Here is a 12,521-nt window from a genome sequence, read left to right as displayed (position 1 = left end):
GGACAGGCAGCATCTGCAGGTCACAAGTAATTAAGTAGTTCTTCAAATAGTAGTGTAGGCACAATAGGCTGATCGGACCTGTGATCGGATGTGTTGTCGTGTTTGGGTTTATTGATGCGTCACAACTCGATGTTCTAAGGTTACAGCAGAAGGTTCCCCAGCTCCCCACAGATGTATATGCCAACATGCTGGCTGGTTTTGATCTTTCTGGCAAACAATTTCCTCTTTCCGTTGCCATGCCCGATCCAGACAGACATGAATTCAATCATAAGAGCTGAATATTGACATTACGCCTTTAAGAAATCCTAGTGTTGATGCTGGTTGATGTTGATGTCTCTTGGATGCTGAGAGTCTGCTGGAGTAGTGTGGTCACGAGGTTGTGGCAAAAGTCACAGAACATACAATTTAAACACAGACCAATGTGGGAACTTGCAAAAATCATTTATAAAGTTATTGCATAGTTTTATAAAAGGCACCGCTTACCAGATTTCTATCTACAAACAATGATCAAAAATAACCCTGAGCAAGTGTGGTACATTCATCCAGCAAACTTAACAAAATAAGTTTTCATCATAGTCCCAAAACCCTCCAAACAAAACTTTATATTTTACACAAACATGACTTATGCAATCATTAAACTGTGCTTCTTCCTCCATTTGTGCTCCCTCTCCTATTCCCTGACTATCCACTGCTGGATATAAACATAACTATCTTGAGTATTTTCCCCTCAAAGTTAAGTGCTAATGTTTTTGATGAGCACTTCAGAATAGTGTTCAAGCTACTTGCATTTTATTTAATATATCATTGCGGTGAAGCACAATAAGGGATCTGAACACTCTTGACTAAGATGAAGGATAGCGTCTGTTCTTGTCATTTTAATATCAGATATGTCCCCCATCCAGGGACCATGGATTATTACATATATCTACAACTAAACAAAAAAAACAAAATCCTTTGATACAGGAATCTTGACAACCACTATATTCAAAGAACATGCCAAATCAGCTCATTGTATTTTTGAGAATCATTCCAGTCTAAAACTGATGGCCGCAGTTACCTACCTTGCAAGATACATTTTAAAACTAAAAAGTGAGCTAGATATAAATGAACCAAAATAGAGTTACAGCAGATTAACATAATAATGAAATTCCAACATTATGTAGTTCTAGTTTCCAGAGAATGACTACATGAAAAATTATGGTTTATATGACCAAAATCTAGATAAAGATTTAGGAGTGATTACGTTATCATTGGCTATGCTAGAATGATTATATGAAGACTATTATTGATTACACAGAATAATGGAACCATATGGATATTGTAAAGTAACAGTCCTTTCGAAGGTTATTGCTATACTACTGGATATGAGTGTTTACATACAGAATGGTTATACAAGTACAACTCTACTGACAATTAGCATTGCTCTAAACAGTCATTAGTTTTTAGAGATGCGATTTATACACTAACATTGTTGTGATTGCACACTTCCTCCATTTTCTTTGGTGGTGGGAGGGGCAAGAGGAAAAGGATCATAGACCATGTGCAAAGTGCAGCTGACACTGAACAGTTAAGGAGAAACCTCCACCCAAGACCAACAATGCAACATCAACCAGTTCCCCTCAGATACAACTGTGCAATTCTTCACCAGTTACCATGAACTAGATTGAGGAATCTGGTTGGAGGTAGATGCCAAGGCATGCCACCACTTTTAAAGACGCAGAGATATCTCAATGCAACAGTAGCAATAAAATGGCACACCAACTGAGTATATTGGCTAAGTGCCAGGACTCCTGTGTGGGACAGCCTGCATATTCTTCACTGTAGAGAGGCCGTCTTCAGAAGTCACTTCCCATTAGGATGTTGTTACATTTAGAAATTATATATTCAAGTACACAGATGTGGCCTCGGCTGCTGCATTCGAGGGCATCTCAGTCCCATCACAAACCAAACCAGAGCTACACAGGAGACAAAGTCCAGTGAAGTGAGTGTGTATACTGCAAATCAGTCACACCAAATACCCCAAACCTGTACCAGTAATTATAAATGTCACATTTGCTGCAAAAAAGTAAAGTAATTCTCAAATAATCCAGCACCCTCTGGACTCTGGTGGTGATGCACTCTCAGATTTTCTAAATGATTGGATGTAATGCCTATAACTGCCCTGTTATTCTGCAATATTTTTACATGTAACAAATTTAGCATAATACATTTTTCAGTAAGTGGTTTTAAAGTGAGCTAGGGCAACAGAAGCCTGTGAGTTCAAAATGACCTGAGGAATTTCGGGACCCTTCTTCAAACTGAAAGACAGAACAAAACAGGGCCAGCAGCAGATGACCTCAGGAAGGGTGGAGTCCATAATGGCCCATTGCTGGGGAAGATGTGCTAATGATAGGGATACAAGGATGCAAACAGTGGAACCAGCAGGATGACTGGAAGTGGGAAGATCCTTGCTGTACAGCTGAGATGGAATAAAGTGCATATATTTCAAAGTGAGTGGGATGGGAGGCAAGTGCTGGAATTAATACGTATTCAGTATAGCCAAATAAAGCATCTGATTGCAGCAAAGACAAGCAACAGTGGAGCTGGCATTTATTCCCCTGAGTCACTGGGTTCCCAAACCATGTTTCTATGTGGAGGGCGGAATTCAATCCAATGCGGGAGGAGACCAGGCAACTTTCAGGTTGCTGGTCACCGGCTCAATTCAACATCAAATGGAAGAAGTAAATTACATTTATAAAGGGGCATCCATTGATCCAGAATCGGTTGAAACACTTTACAGATTGGAAAGTACTTCTGAAGTTCCTTCTCAAGGTCATAAGTACAGCAGCCAATTTCATGCAGGAAAAGGTATATAATAGTAGTGTGATAAGGAACAGGTGGCCTGACGGGTATTATTTAGGATTAAACACAAATGCAAAGGTCTTTCTGCACAAAACTTATAAACATTTCTGACCATTTTACAAAATGACGATTAACGCACTGACACCGTTACTCACTACCCACCAACTTACTTGAAAGATAATTACCCACTTTTATTTGTTTGGTTTTAAGAACCTGAGGTAGGAATGACATAACCTTCAAGAGACCTGTGATTTGAAGATGGAATTTCCTTTTTATATCCACTGCTTTTAGACAGGCAAGCAAAAGAGATGTGGATGTAGTTAACTAACATGCCCCATTCAATTTGTCACCCAGTTACTTCAGTGAATTACATGTGCACTGCATGTAGTTCCCGTGCACTACTAGTGCAATGATGAATCCAGGAAACCAGTTTAGGTTTTGCTGAATCGATCTGAGAAGTGAGGGAGAGACAGTGAGTGGAGAAAGAAAATTAGAGTCCCCATTAAAATGGGCATCCTGTGTGTTGTGCAGGGACTCACAATGGCCAATTAGAGAGCAAGAGGAAGGAGAAACAATATTATCTGTACAATATTATTAGAAGAACCTTCTAATTATTGTTGCAGGATTTGAATCCAGGTGCAAATGATGCAGGGTCCATTTGCACAATGTGCTTTTTTTGTGTCTGTGTTATTGGGATGATTGACTGAATAAGCCAACTAGATGAGATTGTTAATAGTCAAGTGGCCAAGAACCACCTCCATTGCTGCTCCTGTTCCACTGCCAGTTCTGCAAAGTGCTGGGCAGCAGGGGGTCAACAGCAAGGAAGCAATCCCCACCCTCATGACTTTGGCTATCTAGTTAAATGTTGTGACAAAGGACTTTAAATTCTTGATGATGGAGAGACAACAGAACCCAATATTTAAGTAGGCACGGATTGCACTCCACTTTGCAGCAGACAATTTGGGCAATTATCAGAACAGGGGCAGCAGGGACGTGTCACACACGACAAAGTTCGAAGTTCTCTGCGTCCTTGGCCAGGTATCAATCTTCAATCTCCACCAATGCAAGCAGCTCAACAATTGGAAATGTTCGCCACTACACGAGCAGTAGAATCTATAAACACTACCTTGCCAGCTAGCAAAAACTATCAGTGTATTTGGGCTGGCTTTAAACTCAAGTCCTAAAGGCAAAGAACAATACAACAAAACCAGCTCACTAACAAGCCAGCACTCCTCACGAATGGCTGGACTCCCAATGTGGAAATAACAACCCCAGTACAGCAAATGACAGTTAATCACCCAACACACATTGCAACCAATAAGAAACTCAGGGACATTCCACACATTCCAAACCTTGGAGGAACATAGAAGGAGAGGAGGCTGGACCCTGGGGTTTGCCCTTTGTGCTCTACGAGTAAGTCATCACTTCTCCCTACTGTCGAATCAAAGATCATGGTGCTCAAGCCTGAAATCTGAGTTACCCCAACACCAATGTTTACTGCATCAAGAAATTGAAAAACAGTGTTAACAGTCCACTGTTCTGAAGGCCACGTTCTTTATAGTGAGGTAAATTTCCATCAAATCCTAGTAGCTTTGGAATAAAATGTCAGGAAATCCAACAATCAGATTACTTGGAGTGAAAGAGAACGTTTAGCTTCCGCTTTCTCAACTAATGCTTCATGATCACAGGTTTTGGTGTGGCTTCCAGATCTGCAAACTTAACAGGCACTTTGGCTCTTCCCAGCATCATTCAACTTGGATCAGGTGCAGATTTAAACTGTGGTCCCAAAGATCGAATCATCCTGGTCCAGCTCTTCAGTATCATCCTCACTGACAGAGAAATTCCGGTCATTGGGGCTGGTGTTCATTAACCCGTTGGTGACTGAGTGAAGGGATTCTGCTGGGTGTTCAGGGAAAGTGGGCTGTGGAAGACGGACGCTGTGTGAGTGTTCAGCTTCAGCCATGTAGGACAGCAAGTTGTCAAGGAGGGGTCGGCTACGGGTGATTTTATCCAACAGTTGACTGCGATGCCTCAGCTGGGCAATTACATCATCCTTCTCCTTCATCAGCATATGTAATCTCTGCACCGTCCCTTCACAGTCCTGCAGCTTCGCCTGTACATCCACCATCTCCCTGCAACAGATTCAATGTTATCAGCTTCAGCTCCACTGTTATACTGAGCTCCACTCAGTCTATATTTTCCAGTTCTTATCCATCTACCCCAAACCTCTCCACTCCCACAGAAAATCCCAAGCACTGGCTGCCTCTCTCATCACTCTCTCTCCCCTCTTACTCCCTTTGCCACCACCAATCACCAACGACACTCAAAACCTTCTCACCATTCACTACACTTCTCACACCCTCCCCTCACACTCCCCCTTCACACATCCCCTCTCATCACACCCCTCACCTCTCCCCCTACCCTCACCCCGTCCCCTCATACCATCCTCTCCCGTCTCCCCTCACACTTTCCCCTCATCCCTTACCTTTACCTCAGCCCCCTCACCATCCCATCTCACCCTCCCCTCACACCCTGGCCTCACCACCCCGCTCACCGGTCCTTACGCTGGGCCAGCTCCCTGACTGCGGCCTGAAGTTCCCGGTCTTTGCCCATCAGGCGCTCGGCCTGCTCCCGCACCGTGCGCTCGGCCGCGTCCAGCCGCTGCTCCAGCTCCGTCACCCGGCGGTGCACGGCCGCCAGGTGCGCGTTCGCCTCTTTGATCTGCACCGAACTGAGCATCGACATCTTGCGCATCACCACCGGCGGAGCAAGGCCGCGGCTCTCGGCACCGCGCGCACGCGCCGGCTCAGCGGCCTCGCCGCCCCCGGGAGAGGGCGCAGTGGAGCCAACCGGTCGGTCGGGCACCGGGTTTAGTGTAGGGGACCGGGTCTAATGTGGGGACCGGGTGTAATGTGGGGACCGGGTTTAGTGTAGGGGACCGGGTCTAGTGTAGGGGACCGGGTCTAATGTGGGGACCGGGTTTAGTGTGGGGGACCGGGTAGTGGGGACTGGGTTTAGTGCAGGGGACCGGGTCTAAATGGGGGACCTGGTTTAGTGTGGGGGCCGGGTCTAATGTGGGGACGGGGTTAGTGTGTGGGGACCGGGTTTAGTGTAGGGGACTGGGTTTAGTGGAGGGGACCGGGTCTAATGTGGGGACCTGGTTTAGTGTGGGGGCCGGGTCTAATGTGGGGACCGGGTCTAATGTGGGGACCGGGTTTAGTGTAGGGACCGGGTTTAGTGTAGGGGACTGGGTTTAGTGTAGGGGACCGGGTTTAGTGTAGGGGAACTGGGTTTAGTGCGGGGACTGGGTTTAGTGTGGGGGACCGGGTTTAGTGCGGGGGACCGGGTTTAGTGCGGGGGACTGGGTTTAGTGCGGGGGACCGGGTTTAGTGCCGGGTTTAGTGTGGGGGACTGGGTTTAGTGTAGGGGGACCGGGTTTAGTGTGGGGGACTGGGTTTAGTGTAGGGGACCGGGTTTAGTGTAGGGGACTGGGTTTAGTGTGGGGACCGGGTTTAGTGTAGGGGACTGGGGTTAGTGAAGGGGACTGGGGTTAGGGTAGGGGACTGGGTTTAGTGTAGGGGACTGGGTTTAGTGTAGGGGACCGGGTTTAGTGTAGGGGACCGGGTTTAGTGTAGGGGATTGGGTTTAGTGTGGGGGACTGGGTTTAGTGTGGGGGACTGGGTTTAGTGTAGGGGATTGGGTTTAGTGTAGGGGATTGGGTTTAGTGTAGGGGATTGGGTTTAGTGTGGGGGACTGGGTTTAGTGTGGGGGACCGGGTCTAATGTGGGGACCTGGTTTAGTGCAGGGGACCGGGCACAGTGCAGGGGACTAGGTTTAGTGTGGGGTCGGGCACCGAGTCTAGTTTAAAGGACCGGGCCAGTGTAAGGGACCGGGATCAGGGGGATCTGGGCACAGGGCATGCAGTTGGCCATAGTGTGTGGGATAGACATAAATGCTGGAGTGATGTTTCCGGTCGAGAGCCTTCTTCAGACTGAGAGTCAGAGGAGAGGGAAATTAGAGATACGGAAGTATAAGGTGTGAACAGACAGATCAAAGCAGACGTTGACAACGAGAATGGTTCAGTGTTTACAAACAGTGAAATTAATCAGCAGGACAGTGTAACTAGTCGGGGACCAGAGTTGGACGGAGAGAGAGGGAAAGCAAGGGTTATGTGAAGTTGGAGAAATCAATATTCGTATAGCTGGGTTGTAAACTGTCCAAGTGTAGTGTGGGAGTTTGGGTCTAGTGTGGGGCACCAGAAACCGGACGTAGGATCAGGGTTGAGCTGGGCGTGGGTTCAGGGACCAGGGGTAGTTTGGGTCGGGTGTGATCTGGCATTGGGGACCGTATGATAGGTTGGGGGCACTGTGTGTGGCTCCGGGACTCTGGACAGCTCATCATCAAAGTGTCACAAAGATCAGTTGAGTTGGAAGTTTCAATTTGGTGCAGTTCATCAGGAAGGAAATGTAAAGGATGAGCAAGGAAAATGCAATTTTCATTATTATTCATTGCAAACAATTGTACAGTATTTTAACATTATGCGCTTAATCAAGTTCACAAGGTCATCCCTACATCTAACCTTTTGGGCACAAAAGTGAAACTGCCATAAACAATGTTATCTCACTTTTTAAGAAAGGCGGGAGAGAAAACTGAATTATAGACCAGTTAGCCTGACATTGGTGGTGGGGCAGATGCTGGAGTCAATTATAAAAGATGAAATAGCCACACATTTGGATAGCAGTAACAGGATTGGTCCGAGATAGCATGGAATTACGAAGGGGAAATCATGCTTGACTAATCTTCTGGAATTTTTTGGGGATGTAACTAGGAAAATGGACAAGGGAGAGTCAGTGGATGTTGTGTACCTGGCTGGACTTTCAGAAAGCATTTGATAAGGTCCCACATAGGAGATTAGTGGGCAAAGTGAGGGCACATGGTATTGAGGATAGAGTGCTGACATGGATAGAAAATTGGTTGGCAGAAACAAAGAGTACGGATTAATGGGTCCCTTTCAGAATGGCAGGCAGTGACTAGTGGGGTACCACAAGGCTCGGTGCTGGGACTGCAGCTATTTACAATATTCATCAATGATTTGGATGAAGGGATTCAAAGTAACATCAGACTTGCAGATATTCAGTGTTTTGTGACAGTGCCTGGTGACTAAAATGTAATAGCAAACACTTTCTTTTCCTGCACTTCCTTTCCACTCCACTCCCTCCCCATGTGTTATTGATAACGACATGTTAAAATGAGCAATATAAGCAAATAAGAGCAAGCAATGGAAAAATACTGTACAATTCTGGTGGAAGGAACTGCAGATGCTGGTTTACACCGAAGATAGACATAAAATGCCGGAGTAACTCAGCGGGACAGGCAGCATCTCCAAATAGAAGGAATGCATGATGTTTTGGGTCTAGACCCTTCTTCAGGAGTCTGATATGTCACCCATTCCTTCTCTCCAGATATGCTGCCTGTCCTGCTGTGTTACTCCAACATTTAGTGGGTACTGTGTGTAGTTTTTCTCACCACATCGTTGCAAAGATGTAATTGCAATGGAGATTGTATGGAAGAGGATTGTGAACTGCCGAGATCCACAGCAAGGTCATGGAAAGGTTTAAAAATACAGTTGATTAAGAAGCAATGTAAACTAGGTGTGAACTATTTATTTCCTACACAAGGCTCACAAGGGTTCTCGAAAACATAAACATAAAATTAGCAGCCTGTTAAAGGCAGAGTACAGATTCATTACCTCCAATAAATTCAGCCAAAGAAGCACTTACCCAACTCACTCCTGGTATGCAAGAGGATAAATACCAACCGCAGAATAAAATGACCAGTCTGAGGAAGAATCCCGGCCTGAAATGTAACCTGTCCATCTTCTCCAGGGATGCTGCCAGTCCCACCAAGTTACTCCAGCACTCTGTGCTCTCTCTGCTTTAACTACTTTCACAACTTCACAGCCATAAGTGCACAGAGGAAACTGCAAATCATCCACAATCTCCATTCTATTTCATAGAATTCAACTTCTGGACTGGATGACTGGATGACTGGAGTACTCCCTTCACTCTGGGCTGTGTCTGTCCCCGAACAAATGCCTGATTGCAAATGTTCGGTTGACTCCGTTCAAAGGTCAAAGTCCTTCAGGGATTCAGTGGCAACAACCATTTGTCAAGGCCACCTGGACTTCACCCTCTACTCTGCAATGTCGACAGTGAACTCTGATTACAGGGGAGGTCAGAGTACAATCTCTGAAGCACAGATCCCTCTCAGACCTTATTAATATTTAAACAGCTAATCCTCAGGGAAGTGGGAGAGGGGCTGGCAGCTCCATCAGTCTAAAAGCTTGCTAAGACACTATCCAAACTACACAATTTCATTTCCCCTTACTTACGGAGGGCCATTTTTGCTTTGTACTCTCTTAATCTGACCAGAAGTGATGACCTCAGTACCAGTACAGGGGCGGCACAGTGACACAGCGGTAGAGTTGCTGCCTTACAGGGCCAGATACCCGGGATCCATCCTGACCTTGGGTACCATCTGTACGGAGTTTGTACATTCTCCGTGACCATGTGGAATTTCTCCAGGTGCTCCAGTTTCCTCCCACACTCCAAAGATGTACAGGCTTGTAGATTGATTAGCGTCTGTAAATTGTAAATTATCCCTAGGATAGTAGGATAGTAGGATAGTGTCAGCGTTAAGAGGTGATTGCTGGTTAGCGCGGACTCGGTGGGCCAAAGGGCCTGTGTCCACATTAAATCCCTAAAGTACTAAAGATATGACAGAGATTTGGTTCAGACCGACCATTAAACCTATTCCTGTCATACATTAACAGGTTTAGGACTCCACCCTGATTATTTTACTAATGTGTCAAGTGGCAGGCCAAAGGGCAGGAGAAATTCCAATCCTTGCAGACATGTCAGTAAATCTGATGGGAAGATATTTTTAGGTGAAAGGGGGCAGTGGTTTTATCCAAACAGTTGGCTCAGGTGACACTTGGATTGACCCCCCCCCCCCCCCCCCCGCCCCTTACCCGAATCTTAACAAATTCTCGTTAAATGAGGGTCGGATTGTATTTTCAGTTACTCCCTCAAGCCTGGCTCATACTCCTCACTTAAGGGGAGATCTCGGTGCAATTGAGAGAGGATATGCAAAGGTGCAACTACAGTGGAGAAAAAAAACAGCCAAAACGAGTCAAATTATTTGTTGCTTCCCAAACCAGATCAAAGCTCATCAATGGGTCAATCGTTTTAGTGTAGTTATAGAGATACAGCATGGAAACAGACCCTTCAGCCCACTGATCCCTCGCCAAGCATTTATTACCTGTTCACACTAGTTATCCCACTACACACTAGGGGCAATTTACAAATGCTAACCAACCTACAGACCCGCAAATCCTTTGGATCAGGAAAGAAACTGGAGCATCCAGTGGAAACCCACGCAGTCACAGGGAGAACGTGCAAGCTCCACCCAGACCGCACCCGAGATCAGGATCGAACCCGGGTCTCTGGTGCTGTAAGGCAGCAGCTGTACCAGCTGTGCCACTGAGCCGTTTGTAGCCACTTTCACCAGTTTGCTTTAAGACTTCCTCAGTCCCCTTGGTCTCTGTTACTTGACTCAACAAAATTCTGGAACCATTGTCAGCAGTGCTGGGAGTTCGGGGAGACACCAGATGATAGAGATAAGAAATTGCAGCTGCTGGAGTCTTGGGAAAATCACAAAGTGCTGGAAGAACTCAACAGGTCAGGGCAGCATCTGTGGAGGAAAGTGGACAGAGTTGATGGCATCTGCTAGGCTAGGCTGACTCTTCAGTTCATTGATCCAGTCCCCGAGGATACAGGACCTTAAAGTGAGAATATAAGAAATTGCATACCTTCTTAGGACGATCGAACTTTTCAGAGTCTTGGAGGTTGCAAGATGGTGCCAGAACACAGCGACTCTCTGCATGCTGTTCCAGAAGAAGACCTATTGTACTTGTGTATAGTATGACATGACTAGGAACATGCAGAATAAGTTTTTTACTGTGCCTCGGTACATGTGACAATAATACATGAAACATTCTATTCTTTCTAGATAAGCCATTGAGATAGACAATGACTGGCTTCTATTCTGGATCTGTGGGTTCGGAGGTGACGGTGGGACTCCCAGATTCTTCCACAGATGGGCGGAAAGTGGCTGAGTGGACAACCTGAGGGTAGTTTGGGTAGTGCGCTCTTTCCACCACCTTCAGCTTCTGTGTACCTGGACTCAATCCCAGTGCAAATCCTGCACCACTTTGACCATTGAAGGGTCAGTTTTCGAAGAGTCAGTGGGAATTTTTCAAATTGCTTTACAACATAGATCATTCAGTCCATCAAGTCTATGCCATCTCTCAGTTTTATCCCACCAGTCCCATTCCCTCACTTAAATTTTCTCTGGAAGCCATTCTCTAACATGCCCATTAACTCTATTGCATTTGTGCAAGGAAAGTTTACACATATCCTTGAATTTTTCTCTCTGTCTCCTGGTAAGATCTTCACAAGCCAAAGCTCAGATCTGCCTGAGGGTAATTAGGGTGTCAGTGTCGGGCACGGCAGCACTGGAGGGACACTGGCATTGATTCAATTATTCTGCCAGTGGATGTGGAGGATTTTGAGGAAATGTTGGTGGTATCTTTTCAATGCCTTGAGGTGTCTGCCCCACTCTCATCCAGTTTCTTCCCCACCCACTTCATTTGCCCAGCACCCACACACTCCTCCGACTCCCTTTTTCCACCCCAATCTGCCATCCTACCTATTTTATTTGGTCCCATATTCCACCTTCCTTTCCAACAGATCTCATCATCTGTTGCCCCTCCACTAATCATGTTCCAGCCTCAGTTATCTCCTCTCTTCTCTCCCCCAACCTGAATCCATCCACTGGTCCACCACTCCTCTCTGAACCCACTCAATCTATGTAAACACTTTCCCCACCCCTCTTCTTTATGCTACCCATCATCCCTCTACTCTTTTGGTCCAGATGAAGGGTCTCGATTTGGAAAATTGTCTGTCCATTTCCCTCCACAGGTGCTGTCAGACCCCTTGAATTTCTCCAGCAGATTGTTTTGTGCTCCCTTATCACAGTCCCTCCTTCTTCATAACTGGACCCCTACTCCTTCATCCCTGCTCCCACCTGCATTTCCCTGCAACTGACTCCACAGGAAAACCTCAGAACCTGTTGCTGACACCCCCTTCTCACCCCTGCTATTCCCCCGATTCACTGCCAAGTCCTTTGCTCTCATCACTGACCTCTCCTTTGCCCCTGAACCGCCCCCATCACTGCCCTCATCATTGACTCCACTCACCCTTCTGCCCTAAACACTACCCCATCATTACCCTTGTCTCCTCCGCACCCCTGCACTTCCCTGTCATTACACTGTCTGCCTTCCCACCCCTCCTTTTCCCCATCACTGGCCCCCTCCTTTTCCCCTACGCCACTGAACCATCTCCTCCTTCTGGCAGTGCCCTCATCATTGACCCTCCTCTGCCTCTGCCCTCTACCCTGACCCTCTTCGCACCCCTACATCTCCCCACCCCTCCCCTAGGCACTGCCTTCATCATTGACCCCATGGGCCACCCCCCTGCCTCCATCACTGATCCACTCCCTCTGCCCCTGAGACAACAACTGCCCTCATCACTGACCTCTTAACCCCAGACCCATCCCAC

The 12,521-nt window shown here is 46.5% G+C and overlaps 1 protein-coding gene across 1 annotated transcript; it reads right to left on the bottom strand.

Moving 5' to 3' along the window:
- Window positions 1–425: 425 nt before the first annotated feature.
- LOC129711296 (vimentin-type intermediate filament-associated coiled-coil protein-like) lies at window positions 426–5,835 on the bottom strand. The gene is made up of 2 exons (XM_055658846.1): window positions 5,396–5,835; window positions 426–4,973 (listed from the first exon to the last, which is right to left on the bottom strand). The coding sequence occupies exons 1-2, from the start codon at window positions 5,593–5,595 to the stop codon at window positions 4,613–4,615; spliced, it is 561 nt and encodes a 186-aa protein (XP_055514821.1). The 5' UTR covers window positions 5,596–5,835; the 3' UTR covers window positions 426–4,612.
- Between the last annotated feature and the right edge of the window lie 6,686 nt (window positions 5,836–12,521).

The sequence above is a fragment of the Leucoraja erinacea genome, chromosome 29, assembly GCF_028641065.1.
Source record: "Leucoraja erinacea ecotype New England chromosome 29, Leri_hhj_1, whole genome shotgun sequence".
Lineage (NCBI taxonomy): Eukaryota > Metazoa > Chordata > Chondrichthyes > Rajiformes > Rajidae > Leucoraja > Leucoraja erinaceus.
The sequence above is the reverse complement of the archived record's forward strand: the minus strand, read 5'-3'. Positions and strand labels throughout refer to the sequence as shown.